We start from the raw sequence: 20,150 nt of genomic DNA, 5'->3' as shown, positions 1-20,150 counted from the left end.
AGAGCCAACTCAATGATCTTTCTGTATTTTTATAGATTATGGATTTTTATGTATAATGTAATATTTTGATGTAGTTTTAGATAGAACATTATTTCTTTTTTTTTTCTCCTTGCAGTGATATGGGAATCATATTTTGTTTATATATGCTATAACACATATAAAAATATGTGTATTTTTAAAAAGTGAGAACTGAAAACCCACAAGCAGGACTTTAAATAAAGATGCTTTATACATATGCTTTGGAGTACTGGCATGGCAGTAGGTGACTGGGACAGGATGGGTTTAATTCCCTGGATGTGGCACAGCATGGGTTTAATCAGTTGCCTTATTCCATTTCATTAGGATCTTTTTTTATTTCAGTTGGCAGTATCAGGAGATAGTGTTATATACTGTGTGTGTTATGAACTGGACAGAGTAGCTCATTCCTGAGTCACGATAGTCAGGCGGGGACCTTTCCCTGCATTTGCACATATTAGAAATGCAGCTTTCCAGGTGCCTCCCCTTATACTTGCTTTGAATTTCACCTGCTGGATTGCCAGCCAAAACTGTAAACTCTGCTGCAACTCTTCACGGCCAGTCTTTGCAGCTCAGTGCTGGTTAATTTTGCTCTGTCAGAAAACTCTTATTTTTCGTCTTCGCCTCTTGTTCTATATCGGTGATGAATATAAGGAAGGACAGAGGCCAAGATAGAGAACCCTGTCTGGTCTGCAGTGGTACAAACTGACCACTTGTATTCAATTTTAGCCACTTATTTATTCAGTAGCGTGCTTGCCTTGTTATTCTGTAGCTCAGGCCATGAGATCTGAACCTTTGTTGTAGCAATCCAAATATTTTCAGCAGATGATTTTTTTATGTACGGCACTTGTAAGTCATACCTGTGGCTCTACTGAGTGCTGGCCTCTCCTGTGATAGATTTGTTGAAGCTTTTACAGTGTACTTTTAGAATATTCTTATTCTTCTCTTGATGAATTAGATACCGTGATATATTTTACTAATGAAAGCTGTTGGCAATTGAAAGATTTAGAAAAGGATTTCTTGCAATTTGCCAGATGAGTTGATTCTTAATGTGCTTAGAACTTAAAAGTTCTGCAGAGAGTCCCAGAAATGCATTATTCTCTTTAAATATGTTTACATTTTTCAGTTGCATTCATAATAGTCCTCTTGGCAATTTGGTACATATGTAATGCAATATACTGTGTGTATTTATTCATTCAAAGCACTTTTTACCATTAGCGTGCAAACGTAAGTAGTTATCTATAGATGGAGAAAATACCAGTTCTGTAGCAAATGTGATCTTTCTCTAACAGTGTTGGAATAATCTTCTGCCTTTATTTCTGACCTCATATTACCAGCAGTGCTTTATTTTACTTAATGAAATATCACTGTTTCTCTATGGTCTTGGAGATGTTTATCGGAGTGCTTCTGCTTTAAGGTGGTTCCTCTTGTGTTCTAGGATTGTTTGAAAGAGGTACTGGAGATTGTGGAGCTGGGCATTTCAGGGAGTAAATCCAAAAACAGTGAACAGGAGGTCAAGTACAAAGGAGATAAGGAGCCAAACCCCGCATCCATGAGAGTAAAGGATGCTGCTGAAGCTACACTAACGTGGTATGTAATTAATTTGCCAGAGTACCTTTAATGTTCAGTGTTACCTCGACTGAGGGTGTTTAATTAGGAGTTCCCAGTTCCCAGCTGGTGATCTCTGATGTAACAAGAGCATTTGAGAAGTTAGGCAGAAGCTCCCTTGCTTTGCCCTTTGGGCCGGACACTGCCTTAAATCTGTTCCCCCTCCCACTCCAGGTATTAACAGAAAAGAGATCCCTGTGATCACTGTTTTCCCCTCCTGCCTGCTCTCTTCCTTGTACACCAAAACCTAGACCCTCCTGCAGAGGCCTCTCTGCAGACAGCAATTCCCTCTCTCTCCCACTTGACCTAGTGATCCTGTCTTTCCATTGCCTCTTCTTCTCAACCTGACAACACACACTGTCCCCACCCTGACTGGGAACTGAGAGACACTGTGTGTGATAGCAGGGAATGGCACATGCAGCAGATGTAGCTGGAGCAGGATGGGATGGCTTCCTGCCCACAGCGTTGGGCTTGCTTAATATATTTGAGAGGTTCTGCTGGAAATGCAGTAACAGATAATGTGTGGGCTGGGGAGGGGAAGCACAGAGAGGAAAATTGGGATTTGCTCCAGAGAAGTTGGAAAGCACTGTGTTATGGGCTGAACAGCATGATGGTAGACAGGACAGATTGAGGATGGGGAGGATAAATATGTTTTGCAAAAGGTGATAGCTGCTTTCCATTTTGCTTTGGTTTGCAATCCAACTGTTATAAATGTTGCTGTTAGTAAAAACAACTGTGTAGTTTCAGAGGAAAAGCTACTGCTCTTTGGAACTTGTAGACAAACCTTTATTGTTGCCTAAAAGCGTTTCTTTTCATTTAGGGAGAGGAAACTATCCATTTTCAGAGTAAAGTGGAAAAGCATGTGGGGAGGATTTTAATAAACTTACTTTTGGTCTTGGTGCTGGTGTTAAGAATAAAGTCCTGACTTAGATCATATGATCTTCAGTGTGACACTGGACAACTCTCATTAGTGGTTCCTGCCATAGAAATTTTCAGTTTAGGTACTGTTAGGTAGATCCTGTACAACTTCAGATGATTTAAACTGATGGTTCTAGAAGCCTCCCAAGGCTGTACCTCCAAGGAGGTAGGCACACCTGGAGGCTTTCTTCCAGGGAAGGTTGCCATCTGTGGTTGTCATGCTTGTGTGATCCTGGATGTTTTAGGGTCTTAATCCCTTAAAGAGTTTTATGTTACTGTTATCTGTACTTGAAGAAAGCAAAGGCAATCATAACTAATGCACTGCCATATCTGATATGAGAGGGCTGAAGTATGGATGATTGGAGAAATAATCTTTTAAGAATGAACATAAACAAAGCTGTGGAAGGGTACAGATTTTCATGCATTAAATCAAGTCTTAATATATTTATAACCCAGGTTATAAAGAAACTCGTTCTGTAGGCAGAGTATCCTTCTTTGTAGGTTTTCATGTATGTTTTTCTGAAGTTACTGATTACTTTAAAACAGGCTGATGGGTGAGGGCAGGTGTGCCCTGGTAGAGTAGCTGCTAGATTAAGATACAGATGAAGAATATGAGTGCAGGTTTTTTCTTGGGGGAACAGTTCATTGTCTTAATCTGTCATAACCCTCGTTTCCCACTTGCAGCATTATGCAGTTACTTGGAGCCTTTCCTTCTCCCAGTGGTCCTGCTTCTCCGTGCAGCTTGGTGAATGAAGCCACGTTGATTAAATATTCCCGTCTCCCTACCATAAACAAGCACAGCTTCCGTTACTTCGTTTTGGATAACAGTGTCATCCTGGCCATGTTGGAGCAGCCTCTAGGGAATGAACAGAGTAAGTTCAGACTCCCCATTTCCTTCTTCCTCTGGTTGAAACTCTTGTATAGAGCTGCAAAACAAAGGTACTTCTTCAAGTGTCCCTCCCATGTTTCAGGGACTTACATGTTGTGGGTGTGCACACTGAGCAGAGGTGCTCTGGCATAAAGTGGTGGGAGTAACTGTAATGCCACTAATAGTCAAACGTGCACAAGCCCACCCAAATGGTTCATGCAGTTGTCAAGGTGTTTCACCCAGTTAGATTGGATACTTGCTGCTGAATACCACTGAAATTATGGGTGATGGACAAAGGCAAGAGCATTATAGTTTGAAACATTCTTGTTCATAAAGCAATGAAAATGTAAAGAGTATAGGAGATTTGATGGGTGTAAGTGCTCAGCACATGGTGATGTGTCTCCTTTATACTTGCACCATTGCTGTTGCTTGCTTTAGACCTCCTATTACTGCATATTTCTGTGGGTGCTTTCAACTCGGATGGTTTTTAAGTGCTTAGAAGCTGTTATAACTTTTCCATGTCCATCCTGTTCTGTCAATGACGCCTCCTGTAAAGCAGATTTGTCACAGAGCGTTGGCTTTCACAGCTGAATCTTAACTTTGTTTCAACCTCATAGACTTTGATCACCGAGAATTTATATTACAAAAGTCTGGTATTAAATTAAATGATACTTTGAACTGAATAACTGATCCCTCTGCAAGTCTTCATGTGTCATGGCATTACCTAACAGAACAGATAAAAATTCTCTTACATGCCACCTCAGTTTAACCTATGTTAGATCTGCTGTATTTTCCTCATCTATGGACACGATGGGGCCTGGATACTAGTCTTGAGAACAGAGATCTCACAGAACTGCATGAACTGGCTAGGAGAAGTTATTTTGAATTGTGGTCCAGAGTGCTCTGACCTCATTGAAAATCATTAAACAGATCTTGCAGGAGGCTCTGATGCTGGGAGCTATTGCCACACATCCACCCCCAGTCTGTGTTGGAGCAAGTGTTGCTCCTGACTGGAATGGATTAGAGCATGCTAGAATGGCTAAGCAATTCTCATCCTCACTCTGCCTCTACTAAGTGCATTACTCGGGAATCCTGTAAAGCTATCAGAATCACAAATTAGATTACCTTTTCTTGCCGTGCATAACTTGCTAACAAATCCCATTTGAATTACAAGATTAATTGCAATAATGAATGAGTACGTCAGGTCGCTTCTGAGGCAGATCACTGAAGGGAATGATTGTGGGGAGTTGGTTTTGGTGGTCTCTGTGCGTGCTTGTGTAGCTATGCTGCACTCTGTACTTCCCCTGAAATACTGGGGAAGGAACAAAAATCTGCTAGTTACCTGATGGTGCCAGTGTGTGGTTTGTGTGCACTAAAGATAAATGCAAATACCTTTACAAAGAAAAGCTGTAGAACTATGATGATCCCTCATCTAAGGTGTCTATTATCAGTGGCCTTTTAGATCTCAAAGGAGGACTGAAGTCCCTGCAATAGTAAAATCATCATTGTGCCAGTAGAAAGGCACCTCAGAACTCTGCAGTCTGACCTCCTGCTCTAACTAAAGGCCAGCATTGAATTTGGACCAGGGCAATGCAACCTGGTGTTGTCCAAGTAGGTCTTGCAAACCTGTGAGGACAACTTCTCTATGTCCCTATTTCTTGTGAAAACTTTTCAATGGTGTGGAGTCAGAATCTTCCCCAGTCTTTGACCATTGTCTCTTGTCCTTCCCCTGTTCTTACTGCTGCTGTTTGTGAGGGACCTTTGCAGAAGGTCCTGGAAGCATCCTGGAATCTGTGTCCATATGGTTGTTGTCTCACCTGAATAGGCAGTGACTGGACAATCTTCTTCAGTTTCCTGGGGATAATTTGGAGAGAAACTGTGATATGGGTGAATTTGGGTGAAAGTTACTTTTAATCATGAAACTGAGCTGGCAACTCCTGAACAGACCACAAAGTGGAATAGCAGTTGCTGCAGAGAGGGGGTTTGCTTGCTTCTCACTGGGAATTGTCTTCAGGGTCGGGGAGGAGTTAACCTTGAAAACAAAACCTCTGCCATCATGCCTGCATTTCTCTCTTGTTAAATGATTACACAGTGAACTGTTTACAACATATGATGTATTATTCTCTTAACCCATGTGCTTTGCAGATGACTCTTTCCCCTCTGTCACGGTTTTGATCCGTGGGACATCTGGAAGATTTGCATGGGCCCAGCAACTCTGTCTTTTACCAAGAGGAGCTAAAGCAAATCAAAAGGTCTCTATCAAAGCCCGTAAAGAAATCTTTAACTTAGAGATGTTCAGCAGAAATTCCACTAATGTGAGACAGCCCCCCAGAGCTGGTGATTATACATTAAGGCTGAGCTACGGGGCCTTTAGCTGTAGGTAATGTGCCACATCTCTGGTGACTCTTTACCACTTGTGATTAGTATTAACTGCAGGCTGTGAAAGTGCTGTTGCCTTCTAGACTTGCTTAGGGGGAGGGGGCATTCTCTTTTTTTTTTTTTTTTTTCTGAAAGCATCTTCTGAAGTGGTGGGTAAGGCACAGTGTATTTAGTGTGTAGGCATGAGTGTTGGTGCTGGTTTTCAGGTGTCAGGCAAAGCCCTTGCAGCACAGGGAGCGAAGTCTGGAGGCATAGAATGTGGTGCTGCAGAGAGAACAGCTCTTTAAGCTACAGAGCCTGATGATGCAAAGATGGCTGTAAACCTGCTGTGAAAAAAATTATTCAGATGAACTCTGGAACAGGTCCGGAGAGGAACAGTGGAGGAGAAATACCCCAGTCTCATTTTACACTAAAGTTCCTTACTGCAGTTGTCTAGTGGAGCATGTACTCCTGCTATGAAAATTTCTGTCTGTGAATTTCTCCAAATCTTTAAATTCTTCACATGACCCTTGGTAAAATAAAGGCAATAATGATGTAGCTGAAAAGAGTGTTTGTCAGTCTCAGCTGGAATGTCCACATGAAGCAGCCTTCGGGAAGACCCTCTGGGATGTGTTTGGAGCTGTGCTGTCACTGGAGCTGAGCCCCATGGCTAAATAGTGTCAGTCCAAGTGTGCTACCTCTTACAGCAAAGGACAGGCCATGACTTCACTGCTGAGCTCCTCACTTTTCCAACTTGAAGGCATTCTATAACTTTAATATTAATAGTTTTGCCCTTCTGAAATGTAATTGGTAGTAAATAAATGTATGAAACAGCACTCAAGATGCAATGAAAGGTCTTGCTTGCTTGGACCTTATGCACCTGTAAACCTGCACCTAGATCTTTTGTTGCTCTCCTTGGTAACGAAGTTTGGAACTACATACTGGCAGTATAGAACATAATGTAGTAGCCATGTCAGAATTACACCATGATCCATGATGTAAGCCCTTCAGATATTCTGGCAGTGCATTTCCCTCCTGACCCACAGCATTGCTGCTCTCCTCGAGGCCTTGGCTTTTTGTGATCATCAGTCAGGAGGGTTGAAATGGAGCTTCTCAAACACTTGCCAGCTTTCACTCAGTACACTTAGAATGGGCTGAAAATAAGATGTTGCCATGTAAGCTTGCCATTTTTATTGGGATTTGCAACTGCTTAGAGGTTAGACAGTAAGCCGGGTTCATAGGTTCCAAAATGGGCAGAATTGTGTCTCTTTTTAAAATTCAGTCACATTTTTAATGCAGGTCTATTAGCTTAAAGTACTTAATGTTTTTTTTAATGATCGGTTCACTAATGGATTAGTGCAGTTCTGATAGGGAAGGGAGAGGGAATGTTTTTCATCTGCTATAATAAAGTATTGTCTAGTGATACAATACCTGGAATGTAAAAACAATCTTTTTTCGTCAGACATTTGTACCAGAACCTCGACCAGCTCCTAAAAATGATGTTGGATTGAAATACAGTGTGAAACACCGCCCTTTTCCTGAAGAAGTGGACAAGATTCCATTTGTGAAAGCTGACTTGAGTATTCCTGATTTACATGAAATTGTGAATGAGGAAGTAAGTAACTGTCTCTGACTTGATTTTCTTCTTGGGGTTTTTGACTGTTCATGAGTCATGGACTAATGTCTTGCTGTAAGTAGTTTTACTCTTTAGCTTGTCTAATTTCATATTAATGGAATAATAACCTCTGCAAATTAATGAAATCTGTGTACTTCTGCAGGAAGATGACAATGCTTTGGATGTGTTTTTTGGGAGGCACTGCTCAACATGTTTTAATGCTGATCCTAACACCTTGGTATTGTGGGAAGCAATGACTTGCATTTTGTTACTTCTTCTAGAGAAATGGAAAGGGGGAGCTTTTTTGGGACCTCCTGGCGGGGCAAAAGGGAGTGCATGTCTCAAATATTTTAAAGTTTCACAGAGTCTAATGTGTTTGAGTTTCTGTTCACCAGAACAGAGGCCATAGCCCATCGTGGATATTTACAACAGCTCTCTTGTGCAAACATGATGTTCAGATGTTCACTTTGTAACGTTGCAAGGTCTTGCTGATAGTGTTTTAGTAACCGTCCTGGCGGTGCGTTGCAGTTGCTGCTGTACCTGTGACTTAGAGCTTTCCTAAGGGCTGGAACTGTTTTCTCTGTTGCTCTTGGTGGTTTTGGTGAAATCAGCAGTTCACACAATGTTTTCTAGCTCGAAGAGCGACACGAAAAGCTGAGGAATGGCATGGCCCAGCAGATTGTCTTTGAGACTTCCATAGATCAGAAGAGCGAGGAGGAGTGGCGGAAGAAGAGCTTTCCTGATCCGATCACGGAGTGCAAGCCCCCGCCGCCGGCACAGGAGTTCCAGACCGCGCGCCTCTTCCTCTCTCACTTTGGGTTCCTCTCACTAGAGGCATTGAAGGTGATCTTTGTGTGCAGTGGGTGCATAAGCCATCACATTCACACTTGAAATCATTCCCACAGCTTGAGTTAGGTTTTGGAGTGATTTTTGAAGATTTTCTGAACATGACTGCCGTGGAAGTTCTGCTGCAGAGGTGGTTGTGCTGAAGTGGTTTAGTCCTACATAAACACTTAGGGGTACATAGTGGATGTAGAGGTTGCTTTTTAAAGCTGAAATAAGAATTTATAGAGATGATCCATATTCTTAGCTTGAAATTCTATTTTAGTTTGAAATTTGCTTTTCCTTCCAGAAAGCTGTCAACAAAAGTAGATGATTGAGCATTTGCAAAAATGATGTCTGAAAGTGCTCAATATTTTCCATATTATTGGTATTTAGGTTAATATGAAATTGCACATGTGACTATGTGCGTAGCTGTGATGTTTTGAAAGCATCTGCTGCTTTTGTTGTGTGCTCTTCCAGAGCAAAATCTGATGGCTGTTTCACTGGCAAAATACCGTTTTTATTTAATGAGAGTAGAATGCAACAAATTGTCAACCTGTCATGCTTGCTGTTACTCATTTACAGTAACAGGATTATATTGCATCAGAAATTTGTGTATTATTTTGCTCTTAGAAAAGGGAAATGGTCTTTTTATATTTTAATGGATTGCTATTCCAGCCACAAAGACCTTTCAGTTAAGAAAGATTTTATTTTTTTTAAGCTGATGAACTCTTGTCTATTGGACAGGAACCTGCTAACAGTCGTCTACCTCCTCACCTGATTGCACTTGACTCTGCTCTTCCTGGGTTTTTTGATGACCTTGGCTACTTGGATTTACTACCTTGTCGTCCTTTTGATACTGTTTTCATTTTCTACATGAAGGCAGGCCAGAAAACGAGCCAGGAGGTAAGTGAAAGCGTGCCAGCTAGTCTATATTGTCTTGTTTCTAGTAATTTTCAAGTGAGTAAAGCATCACTGCTGGTGATGAGAGTGGAGTGCCAGAACCACTGTGAGCTACAAGTCACTGCATACTCTCTTCATCTGTAGGTTGAAGTACGTTGCTCACATTTAGGATTATTGTAACACTTTTAATATTTAAAAAAAATATATATATATGAAAATATTAATAGTATTTTTATTATCTGTTCTGTCCTTATTGTCCTTATTTGTAGAGTTCAAAGATTCAGATCAGAAAAGCATTTCAGCTTTGTTGGCTCAGCTTGCAGGAAAGGTTGCAGTTTGTTCCAGCAATGTGCAATGTCAAGGTAGTTGGTTTCATTCTAATGTTAAACACATGTTAAAGGAATGAAAAACTTTCTGCAAGTAGGGAAGTATTATTGCTTTGTAAGTCCTTACATTATACTATTTAGATTCAAGGGCAATTAGGTTAATCAGGTTAATTTGTGCAAATCTCAACTGTGATTTCTTTGTGACCTATAAACTTCCTAAGAGGGTTTATGGGCTCATTAGAGAAGTGTTTCTCTAGTACCTTCTCATTCCATTCATAATTCTCCTAGTAAAGAGTAGAAGCATGATGTCAACTCCTTGTGTCACTGTGGATGCACAGTGGACAGAACACTGAAGCACCTTCTGCTTCTGTGTGGGACACAATTCATTTCCTGAAACCAAGATCATGCTGTTTGTGATTGCTCAAACTGAAGTTCAGAGTAGCCACTGAACTGTAGTTCAGTGTTTTCACTGAAAACGAAGTGTTTTCATCTGCTAAGTCAGCTGTGAAACAAGATACACTAGGTTTGCCTTTGAGCTGAGATATGCTCTTGCTGAGCTGGCAGAATGTTTGTTTATATGCTCTTGTGGAGCTCTTATGTCTTCTAAACCACACTTATCCTGTCTTGTTCTGATGCACAGCTATGACTTCAATGTGCTCAGTAATGAGGGTTAATAATGATATTTCAGTGCACTGTGTGTGGTCACTGCTGAACTCTGTACGAGGCACTGGGATGGGGTGTCAGGACCATGTGGCTACATGGAGCCTCCAGCCTGAAAGCTTTTCTTCCACTGCCCATCCCTGCAGTTTCTTCTTTGCTGGGGCCTGTATCCTGGTGTTCTGCCCCTGCACAAACCAAAGTCATTGATGCTCCTGACCCAGCACAAATTCCTGCGTGGCCCGGAAAGGATGGATGCATTGTCTGTTCCACCAACCCCAGTGGTTCTGGTACCCAAATCAGAAATCACCCATGTCCCTGTGTGCTGTTTGGTGAAGGGCTCAACTCTCACTTGGTCATAATGAGATAAAAATTGCCATCAGATGTGGAAACATCCCAGATCTCTGTCAGAAGTAGGATTAAAGTGAACAGGACAGTGTGATGTTTGATTAAAGCGCACTCTCAGTCCTGCTGAAAATTATTTTGGAAAATGTTTCATAATTTAATGTGCTGTGACGCCTGCCCTCTAAATTGCTGTATGTCGTGTACAGGTGAGTAGTGAGGAAAATACTTATCTCTGCTAATTTCACCTCAGTTTAATAGTGAAAATTGTCCAGAAAACCCTTGTGTTAACTTTGGTACTAAGGTAGATTCTGCACTGAACGCTCTGTATTTTGTTCCTGATGAGTGGCTGACTCTCAAAATTACCATTTCCAGCAGTTTGATTCACTGTTTTACAGGCTTTGAAAATGCTAGCAGAAAGTCAAGTTGATTGAATAGGACATGGCCAAGCAGGATGGGAGGATGCTGGGCAGCAGGGAGTAGTGTCCATGTAGAAAGTCTGGGGTTCCGGGCTTGTTCTGTAGCTGTATTTGGGCAAAACCGTGTTGGTGACAAAAAATGTTAATTAAAAAACTATGGAGGAAGAGACTTGTTTCCTGCTCCTCTACCAACATGGTTGCCGCTGGTTGTTTCAGATCCTGAAGAACATGGAGTCTTCCAGAATTGTTCAGCCCCACTTCCTGGAGTTCTTATTGTCTCTTGGCTGGTCTGTTGACGTCGGGAAGCACCCTGGGTGGACTGGTCATGTCTCAACAAGCTGGTCAATCAACAGCTGCAACAGTGATGAAGAGGGACCTGAACAAGGTAAGATGTAGTAAATGCTATAATACTAAATTAAAATGTTTAGGCTCCTTTAGAAGACAATTTAAAATTTCTTTCTCCTGTATACCTGTCTGAGCACTGGCATTTTTTTTGGATTTTTTTGATAAATGCTGATGTTTGCTAGAAAGAAATGTGTAAATGTCTGTATGTTGTTGGGAGGAAGTAGTCTCAGCAAGAAATACCTCCAAGCTATATTTTTAGCAGAGTTGATGAGTCTTTATTATATTATCCCAAACCAGTATTCAGGTGAAATCGGTTGCACGTTGTGCTGCGTACTGGCAAATAGGCTTGAAATACTGTGTGATTCAGTGTTCTGTAAGTAGATTAAAATGGGATGTTGACTCATAAGTTAGCCCTGTAGTCATGCTTGGTAGGAAGGAATGAAAACAAGCTGCTGTTTGTAGGTCCCAGAAGTTGGAGCCCACATACAGCTCCTCTGTCCTGCTTCATTGGCTCTGCTGTTTTCCACTAGAGCAACTCCTCCCCTGGGCTTGTCATGTACCACCCTCTCCCCATTCTGTCACCCAAAATGATCCTCAGGCCAGTGAGTTGCTGTCCCAGGGTGGGAAACTGTGAATTGGGTTAGTTTCTCCCTTGGACAACTTGATCAGATTCCCCAGGAATTGGTAGTGTCTGAGTTGGTTTCAGTGTCACTGCTCTGAGGACGAGGCCTGCTCTTGGTGACCTCCAGAGCTGCAGCCTCTGCTGTGGGCCACCCAAAAGCAGGGAACAGGCTGGTCCCAGCTCCTTCATTGTCCTTGACCTTATGTTTGCATCAGATGTGACACTGTTACAGCTGCAGGTGCTTAAGCAGCACTTGCTCTGCTGTCCTGTCACTGTGCCTTGGGAATGCCCTTCACCAGCTGAAGGCTTGTCCCTTCAGTTATAGAATAAAATACAAACCATCAAAGGCCAGAAATGCTGGGGAGAGGTTAGAGAACAGGCATGGCTTTCTCTGAGCAAGTTAGAATGGGTTACAGAATTACCAGGTCTGGGTTTAATTTTGCAGTAAGGCCAGGGTCAGAATGTGCTTTCCTCAGAGGCGGAGCCCTCTCCACTCCCTTGGCAGTGGATTTGTCAGTATGACTGTGCAGAAGGCAGTGCCCTGAATTAGTGGGGGACCTGGTTTGATGTGGGCTTTTTAACTTGGATTTTTTTCAGCCATTTGAATGGGATCACAGACCACCAAATAGCTGAATTAATTCAACTAACAGGGGGAAGAAGGAACCCAAAAGGCATTCAGAAATAGAAGAGAGAGAGGGCAGGTTACTACTCATCTGGTTCTGCTGAGGAAGAGTGGGAGCACAAGTCTGATGAGGAATGGCTGAGGGAGCTAGGGGGGCTCAGCTGGAGAAAAAGAGGTTCAGGGGGCACCTTCTGACTCTGCAACTCCGTGACAGGAGGGGGGAGCCAGGTCGGGTTCAATATCTTCTCCCAGGTAACAAGTGACAGGACAAGAGGAAATGTCCTCAAGTTGTGAAGGGTTGTCCAGGTGCCCAGGACAGTAGTGGAATAACCATCCCTGCAGGGATTTGAAAGCCTGTGGATGTGGCCCTTGGGGACATGGGTTAGAGGTGGGCTTGGCAGTGGTGAGTTGACAGTTGGACTTGATGATCTTGGAGATCTTCTCCAACTTACATGATTCTGTGATTCTAGAATAGCTTCCAGCGAGTTGTGATTAAAATAATTTCTTGGACATGTTTCCCTGCACACCTCCAAAAGCAAAGAAGTTCTTAAACAGTTGTGTTTGGGTTGTGGTGCTGTTCCCTGGGAGCTGTGCGCTGGAGATGTGGGAACCTTTCCCTGATGGTGAAACATGGCTTGGAGTCTTTGGTGTGGCTCTGGCTACTTCTCTGTCAGCGTGCTGAATTTCACTGCTCCACTGGCTTTGCTGAGGCAGCTATCCCAGGAACCCTTCTGTAAACTGGAACAGAGAAGTAATTCATTTCAAAGTCCTTGCTAGTCTTTCTGGAGGTGACATGGGGAAGGAAAAGAGGGGAGTGAGGTTCTTTCTGTATTTGAAGGCCTCTATTGGCCAACTGTGACAAAGGAATCAGTAGGAAGTCAGAATGAGGAGCTTCCTTGCATGGATTGTAGCCAGATCTTAGTTTCTTGACAGAGAAAATACTGAGGAGAGTCTGTAGAAACTGGTTTGAATTCTAGAATAGTATCAGATTGGAGTTATAAATGTTGGAATCCTTTGGGAATGGAATGACTAACTGAATGATCCTGCTAGAGGGAATGCTCAGAAATAGATAGTAGGTATATTCTTGTAGTAGATGTGCTTACTAGAATACTAGGAAATAAGGAATCCAGTACATTGGAAATGTGTTCAACATAAAGCCATTCCCAACCCAAAATGCCTTTTCCTTCAAAAAAGCAAAAACATTTATCTGAGAAGAGTGGTTAGCCATGAGATGTGACTGTGAAATCCTTTAATTTTAAAATGAGATTTGCATGATTTTTTCTCATTGATTGCACCTTGTGCTTCCTTCTGGCCAAACTGTCCTTTTCTGTCCATTTTAGATGATCTAATTATCTCAGAAGATGTTGGGGCAAGTATCTTCAACGGGCAGAAGAAGGTGCTGTACTATGCAGATGCTCTGACAGAAATCGCCTTTGTTGTCCCGTCACCAGTGGAGTCCCTGAGTAAGATTTCTCTGTACATGCTCTTCACAAAAATGAAACCAACATTTTTTTGTTAGAGAGCCTTTTCAGAAGCAAAACCTTAATAAGCTACCTAGTAGTGTGTTTAGCAAGACTCTTGTCAGAAAGCTATGGATATTTAAATTACAGCATCCTAGTCCTTAGACTCCTTCCTGAGGTGGCATCTGTTCTGAGCCCCTCTTTCTCAGTGTGAGATGATCAGTAGATGCCCAGGGGTGCACAGCAGTTTTGCTGTTATGTGGGTGTGTTACACTGGACCTGTGGTTCACCAGCAACTGGTGATGTGTGGGGGTTTTTTTCCCTTTTCCTGTCAGTGATGTGCTCCTGCAGCACATGGAGGAGCATGTGCACCACTGCTAGGTAGGGAAGCAACAGGTTTCATGGCATCCTTGAGACACTAAAACTGATGTGCAAAAGTTACCTGGAATAAAAGGGTTGTAGACATATGAAGGAGGAGACTGTATTCTGCAGAAAATTGCTGGGACACTGGTGAATCCATAGGGGATGCTTTAATTGCAGTCTGTTTCTGGAATAATTGGCAGTTGTTGTCTCCTGACTCCTCTTCCTGCTTATGGGTGCTATGGTGGCTTGGCCATACATCTATGTGTATTTAGTTTCAAAAGCCTTACAACATTTTTTAGTTTCAAAATTGTACACATGATGACAGTAAAGTTTTTTTGGCAGAAGAGTAGACAAAACCCACCTTCTTTCTTCTGACCTACAGCTGACTCACTGGAAAGCAGTGTCTCTGACCAAGAAAGTGACTCCAACATGGATCTGCTGCCAGGAATATTGAAGCAGCAGCCTCTGACACTTGAACTCTTCCCCAGCCATACAGACAATCTTAATCCCTCCCAACGGGTAAGGCAAAACTTGCATTGAAAAGTGGCTATTTTTTTTCTTTTTCTCTCAAGAAGCACACTGGCAACGCTGCAGGATTTTTCATAGTATATGATTTGGTTTCCTGGGATGTAGAACTCCTTGTTCCTTGCCGTTAATCTTTGTCTGCTTTGGTCCTGCCAGAATTTGCACCTACAGTAGGAGATTGTGAGACTACATTACAAATATAAAACTTAGGCATGCTAAGTAGCAATACTCTGCATCCTGAAATGCGTGCAGGAAAAAGTATATGCAGTAGTTACAGAGTAATTAAGATGCAAATCCATGCTTGGAAAACTGAGGATGGATAGATGTGAACACTTTTCCTACCTGCCCAGTTTAAAACAGTGTGTCAGTTGTGTCTGAAGTACCAGATGTGAAGTTGCTTTTGTACCGTAACAAAGCAGAAAAACATGAACTGCTGTATCTGTAAGCAAAGGATTCACAATTGTTGATTGCCTGTTTAGAATTCACTTCCAAATGTATATTTAGGTACTGATTTAAGGTCTTTGAGAACATTAAGAAAAATTTTAAATTGATGCAAGATTGAATGTATTAATTTGGGTTGAATATAAGTAGTGTGGAGACCCAGATTGCAGTGGGTAGTTCCAGCACAGCTGCCCTGACTCGAGAGCTGGTAGAGCTTGTACCTGGCTGAGATGTGCATGACCGGGGAGCAGCTGGGAAGTACTCGTTGGCTGCATTACTGGACTCATGATGTTTGTAAATGTTACCCTTGTGTTCAAAACAGCTCAGTCCTACTTCCAGATCCAAGAGGATGCCTCAGGGCCGGACCATTCCACCGATGGGACCTGAAACCAAAGTGTATGTGGTCTGGGTGGAACGTTACGATGATATCGGTGCGTACAAGTTCTTACTGTTCACTGAAGTAACAACAGAGCAGGAACCAGAGAAAAAACTGTTCCCTTCTTTTATTAAATACTAGATCATGAAACCACAGACCGGTTTGGGTTGGAAAGGACCTTTAAAGGTCATTTAGTACAAGCCCCCTGCCATGCTCAGGGACACCTTCCACTAGATGGGGTTGCTCCAAGCCCCATCCAGCCTGGCCTTGGACATTTCCAGGGTTGGGGCAGCCACAGCGTCTCTGGCCAACCTTTACCAGGGCCTCACCACCCTCACAATAAAAATAAATCCTTATTAATGTCTGTAACAACACTTCTAAGATTCTGAATCATTTTTCTGATATTTGAATGGCAATCCATGGGGTGTAGATGAATCAGTAGCATATGTAGCTCTGAAGTTCCCTTTAGCTCTGGCAGTACCTGTGAAATGCTGTCATGAACCTTCTTAAGCTCAGCACACAACGCAGTGTGCCTCCCTTCTTTTGAGTTCCACTCAGTTGCTGTCTCCTCAGGGTGAATGTGGTTTCCTTTAACAAAAATGGCTTCTGACACCTGCTGCTTCTGTGCTGAAGAGATCATCACCCTCCTTGGTTTGGTGGTACCTTTGAAACTCTCCATGTTCTCTCTCAGGAGAGGGCTTGTTTGTTCTGCACTCAAGGTGCCTGTCCCATGCTGTGCATCCCAGCTCCCTTCCTGCCCTGTTGCTCAGGCAGGGTCCTGCTCCTGCTGCAACTTCATGTTTCTTAGTTTGGTGGTTCCTCTCTTACTCTGGGTAGTGGCTGGTCTGGCAGAGACCCAGCTTTGCTCATCCTGTTACAGCCATGGCGTGGCCATGGTGGGCAGCTCTAGGTTTGAGGAGTCCTTCGTCCCCAAGAGCTTTTTGTGTGCTGGTTCCAAGCCACAGCCTGGCCACAGCGCTGTGCGAGTCTCTCTGCACTGGCCCAGCTTAGCAGTGCCTGCAACACAGGCCAGTAACCGATGCTTTACAATCTTTGATTTCTAATCCTGGTTCTCAGTCTGGCAGTAAGGGTGGACCTTAATTAAGTCCTTAGCTCCTTCCAGAGTAAAGCCAACAAGAGAGTGGGAGCGATCAAGAGGAAGCTTCCTGTGAAGTGTAGATGTGAATTGTCAGGAAGACCACCATTGTCCACAGCACATCCCTCAGAGCCTTACTGGGATCAGGAGAGACAGCAGGTTCTGCAGCATCATTTCCTTATCCGGACATGGGCCCAGAGGGTGTTCCTTTTACCTTCAGGAGTCCCTCGCCCACTTCAGTTTCCAAACTGGTGTCCCTGACCCACTTCCTTCTTGGATGGCAGCTAAAGCCAACTCACTGCAGAGGCAACAACTGTGCCACACAGGCATGTTTCTGCTTGGCTGCTTCTTTCAGCAGCCGTAGGAATCTCCCAGAGCTCTGGGCCTGGAGCTGAAGAAATGAGTTTGTGAGCCTCAGTAAGTGTGGCAGTTGGATGGGGGGAGGGGGAGCTCTTGGAAGTGGCTCCTAGCCCAGGGGCTTTGCCATATGCTCCTTATGTTCTTGGCTTTTGCCTTATGCTTCTTGCATATCTTAGAGTCTGGACAGTGGAAAAGCTGTCACTTTTTAGTCAAGGGTGTCACTCCAGTGCCAACTGCCCGCCCTCCCTCTTGCTCTGTCTCAGAGTGTTTCCATGGCTCCCCATGCTCTCCCTCTCTTGCTCCAGCTGTTGAGTACCCAGCTCTCATGGCAAAATCTGGGTTTGGACCTTAGACTCTTTCTGTCGAAGCACTGTCCTGCTGCCCAGACTGGACTTTTGTGAATGACCCTCAACATCTGTCACCCCAACAAGGAAGTGCCAAATCCCCTTCCAGGCATTCAGGTTCTTGCTTCCTCCTCCTGCACCTTCATTATCCAGTCCTTGTTACCAAGTGCATGGCAGCAGAGTTGTAGGTTATGGTGGGGATCTGGGGAGCTTGGATTTGAGGAAGGATACTGTGTTTGTGGGAGCAGGGCTCAAGGGAACTGTAGGTGTGAGCAGTGGCATTGTTTGACATTCTTAGCGCTGTTCTTGAGGCTGATTGCTTGTGGATGGGTGGAGATACTGTGAATAATAATTTGAAAGCTCTTTTTGTAATTGAAGTAGTTCATCTCATTCCTGCATTCAAAGTTCCTCTAGAGATTTTGACCTTTGAGAGAATGGAGGATATGGGACCTGCTCTGTTGAGTGCAGGTGGCTGAGGTGTGTCTGTACACTCCAATGAATGCTTAAACTTAAAGACACTACCATGTAAGAACATCCATGGTATAAATGCTTGAGGGCTGTGTGGATTTGACTGATGATAAATAATTTTTCCCTGCACACACACAAAAAAAATCAAAGACCGGAGTAGATAAACTTTATTTGGTGCATGCTGTTCTTACAGAAAACTTCCCCCTCCCTGATCTGGTGTCTGAGACAAGCACTGGTGTGGAAACCACAGCCAATAGTAGCACTTCCCTGAGGTAAGACTGCTCTTATTTTCATTATTTTTCTTGATTCCTCAGTGGACCTTTTTTGGTAGAAAACATGAAAGAGCTTTTCATATCACTGTAGATAAAACATCAATTAGGGAACAGAAAATGTGTCATTTTATCTGAGTCTGTGATGAGCCTCCCTCCTGATTCACTCCCTGGTGAGGTGGTTAGTGCTGTGTACGGATTGTGCCCAGGCTGCAGGGCTCTCCAGCCTATGGAGACAGGAGATCATAGGCACAGTACAACTGATGGAGCCCTCCTAAGGTCCAGAGCATACCCCAGGATCCTGCTGCCTTAGCCATGAGGCATTTTTTAACTTTAACACTTGAAGTGGACATTTTTCTTCTATAGATTAATTGCAACAGTGCTGTAAAACTGATTTAACAGTTCTGGTTTTTCTCTTAAGATCTACCACTCCTGAGAAGGAAGTTCCTGTGATCTTCATCCATCCTTTAAACACTGGCTTATTCAGGATAAAACTACAAGGAGCAACTGGGAAATTCAACATGGTTATCCCACTGGTGGATGGAATGATAGTCAGCAGGAGAGCTCTTGGTAAGCTAAAGGGTTTTAGGAAGGCTCATGTTTTTATTTTATTTCTTTTTAATCATAATATATCTGCAAAATACGTGGTCTGGAATCTTTCCTTGGAAAAAGTGTTGGGCATGGCAGAACAAACAAAAGCCATGGTTTTGCAGCAGCGGCAGGAGCAGGAACAGCAGAGGGAGCAGGAGGGCAGTGCTTGGCTGCCAGCACAGCAGGAGAGAGGGGCTGGGCTGGAGATTGGAGTGGGGCCTCTTCTTTACATAGGAGAGATCCCAAATGTGACCCTAACGTTTGCATGGAGAACCAAGGTGTGCCGGAGGGTACTGCTGAATTTTTGGCTGTGTTGGCATGCTGTGTGTTCCTTCTGGTTCAGAAGCCAGGTAGGGGTTAAAACCACAGCAGCTGAAGATTTTCTAATGTGTTCAGTAAAAATACCATGCAGACATGTGTTAACAGGGTGTGTGTCCACTGCCTCTTCCTCTATTCCTGGGTGGATTCATGGATCTATCTTGGTATTGGTGCTACTTAGCTTCAGCAACTGGAAGTCTCACCCAGTGAGAGCAGTTCATGGGACAGAGCAAAATGAACTAATGGGCATTAGAATACCTGTACCTGCCCATAAAACTGCTTTGTAGGAGATGACTTTCAGGTTCTGGGGTTTGCATGCTTAATTCAGCACTGGGGAAATTAAAGCCAGACTGAGCCCTAAATAACATTTATAAATTCAGCTGATGACAGTGGCTTTTACTGACAAAGAATCAGGTGTGTTTTCCTAGAGTTGGGTTTGTTTTTCAGCTGCATCAGGACTGTTAATATAGTGAAATTTGTTGTCTCTGAGTTCAGCAGCTGTGGTTTGTATGCAGTCAGGAATTAAGTCCTCTAAATAAGGAAGACTGTTTCTGCCTGTAAGGAAGAGCTTGTGAAACAGCAAAAGGGGTAAGGGACACTTACTTCCTTGGAGACATATGAATTTCATTTCAAAATAAAATAAGATAAAGTTCACTGCCAGTTTTGGCCAAATGCTACTGCTTCTGTTCCCCACCTCCTTCTTCCTCCACATCCAGCAGTGTGAGTTACAGAGAGGTGAAAACAGTGGCAAAGGCAGTGAGGGGAAGAGAAACCAGTGCCAGCCACAACCCAGCAGGTCTTTTCTCATCCCCTTTCCAAGTGGGAGACTGCAATTTCTAATGGAAAAAAGTACTGACAGGCACTTGTTTCACTCTCAGGGCTCCCCTGGCATTACCTGGTGTGACCTCGGGCCCCCCAAGCTCCGATGTCCCCGTGTGGTGTGGTCAGGGCTGTGGCACTGCAACTCTTATATTGGCTGCCCTGGATTCTTTGCCCTCTTGTCCCAAGGGTGCTGTTGCAGGCAGCTGCTTGCCTCTGGCAAAGCTGAGAAATCCTTCTCCTCCTCCAGCCAGTTTTGGGTACTACAGAGTGAGTCCCT

The 20,150-nt window shown here is 43.4% G+C and overlaps 1 protein-coding gene across 5 annotated transcripts in view; it reads left to right on the top strand.

Moving 5' to 3' along the window:
* Positions 1–20,150, top strand: part of RALGAPB (Ral GTPase activating protein non-catalytic beta subunit) — a 63,668-nt gene that overhangs the window by 39,216 nt on the left and 4,302 nt on the right. For all 5 annotated transcript variants that reach the window (XM_017835592.1, XM_017835591.1, XM_017835590.1 and 2 more), the window contains 12 exons: positions 1,454–1,605; positions 3,226–3,413; positions 5,555–5,661; positions 7,230–7,382; positions 8,016–8,225; positions 8,952–9,110; positions 11,068–11,236; positions 13,781–13,903; positions 14,646–14,782; positions 15,552–15,660; positions 18,067–18,145; positions 18,564–18,712. In XM_017835592.1, the coding sequence (XP_017691081.1) occupies positions 1,454–1,605; positions 3,226–3,413; positions 5,555–5,661; positions 7,230–7,382; positions 8,016–8,225; positions 8,952–9,110; positions 11,068–11,236; positions 13,781–13,903; positions 14,646–14,782; positions 15,552–15,660; positions 18,067–18,145; positions 18,564–18,712 (1,735 nt within the window). The remainder of the gene's footprint in view (positions 1–1,453; positions 1,606–3,225; positions 3,414–5,554; positions 5,662–7,229; positions 7,383–8,015; positions 8,226–8,951; positions 9,111–11,067; positions 11,237–13,780; positions 13,904–14,645; positions 14,783–15,551; positions 15,661–18,066; positions 18,146–18,563; positions 18,713–20,150) is intronic.

This window comes from Lepidothrix coronata, unplaced genomic scaffold (assembly GCF_001604755.1).
Source record: "Lepidothrix coronata isolate B3197 unplaced genomic scaffold, Lepidothrix_coronata-1.0 Scaffold260, whole genome shotgun sequence".
Classification (NCBI taxonomy): domain Eukaryota; kingdom Metazoa; phylum Chordata; class Aves; order Passeriformes; family Pipridae; genus Lepidothrix; species Lepidothrix coronata.
This window is presented reverse-complemented; position numbering and strand designations above follow the sequence as displayed.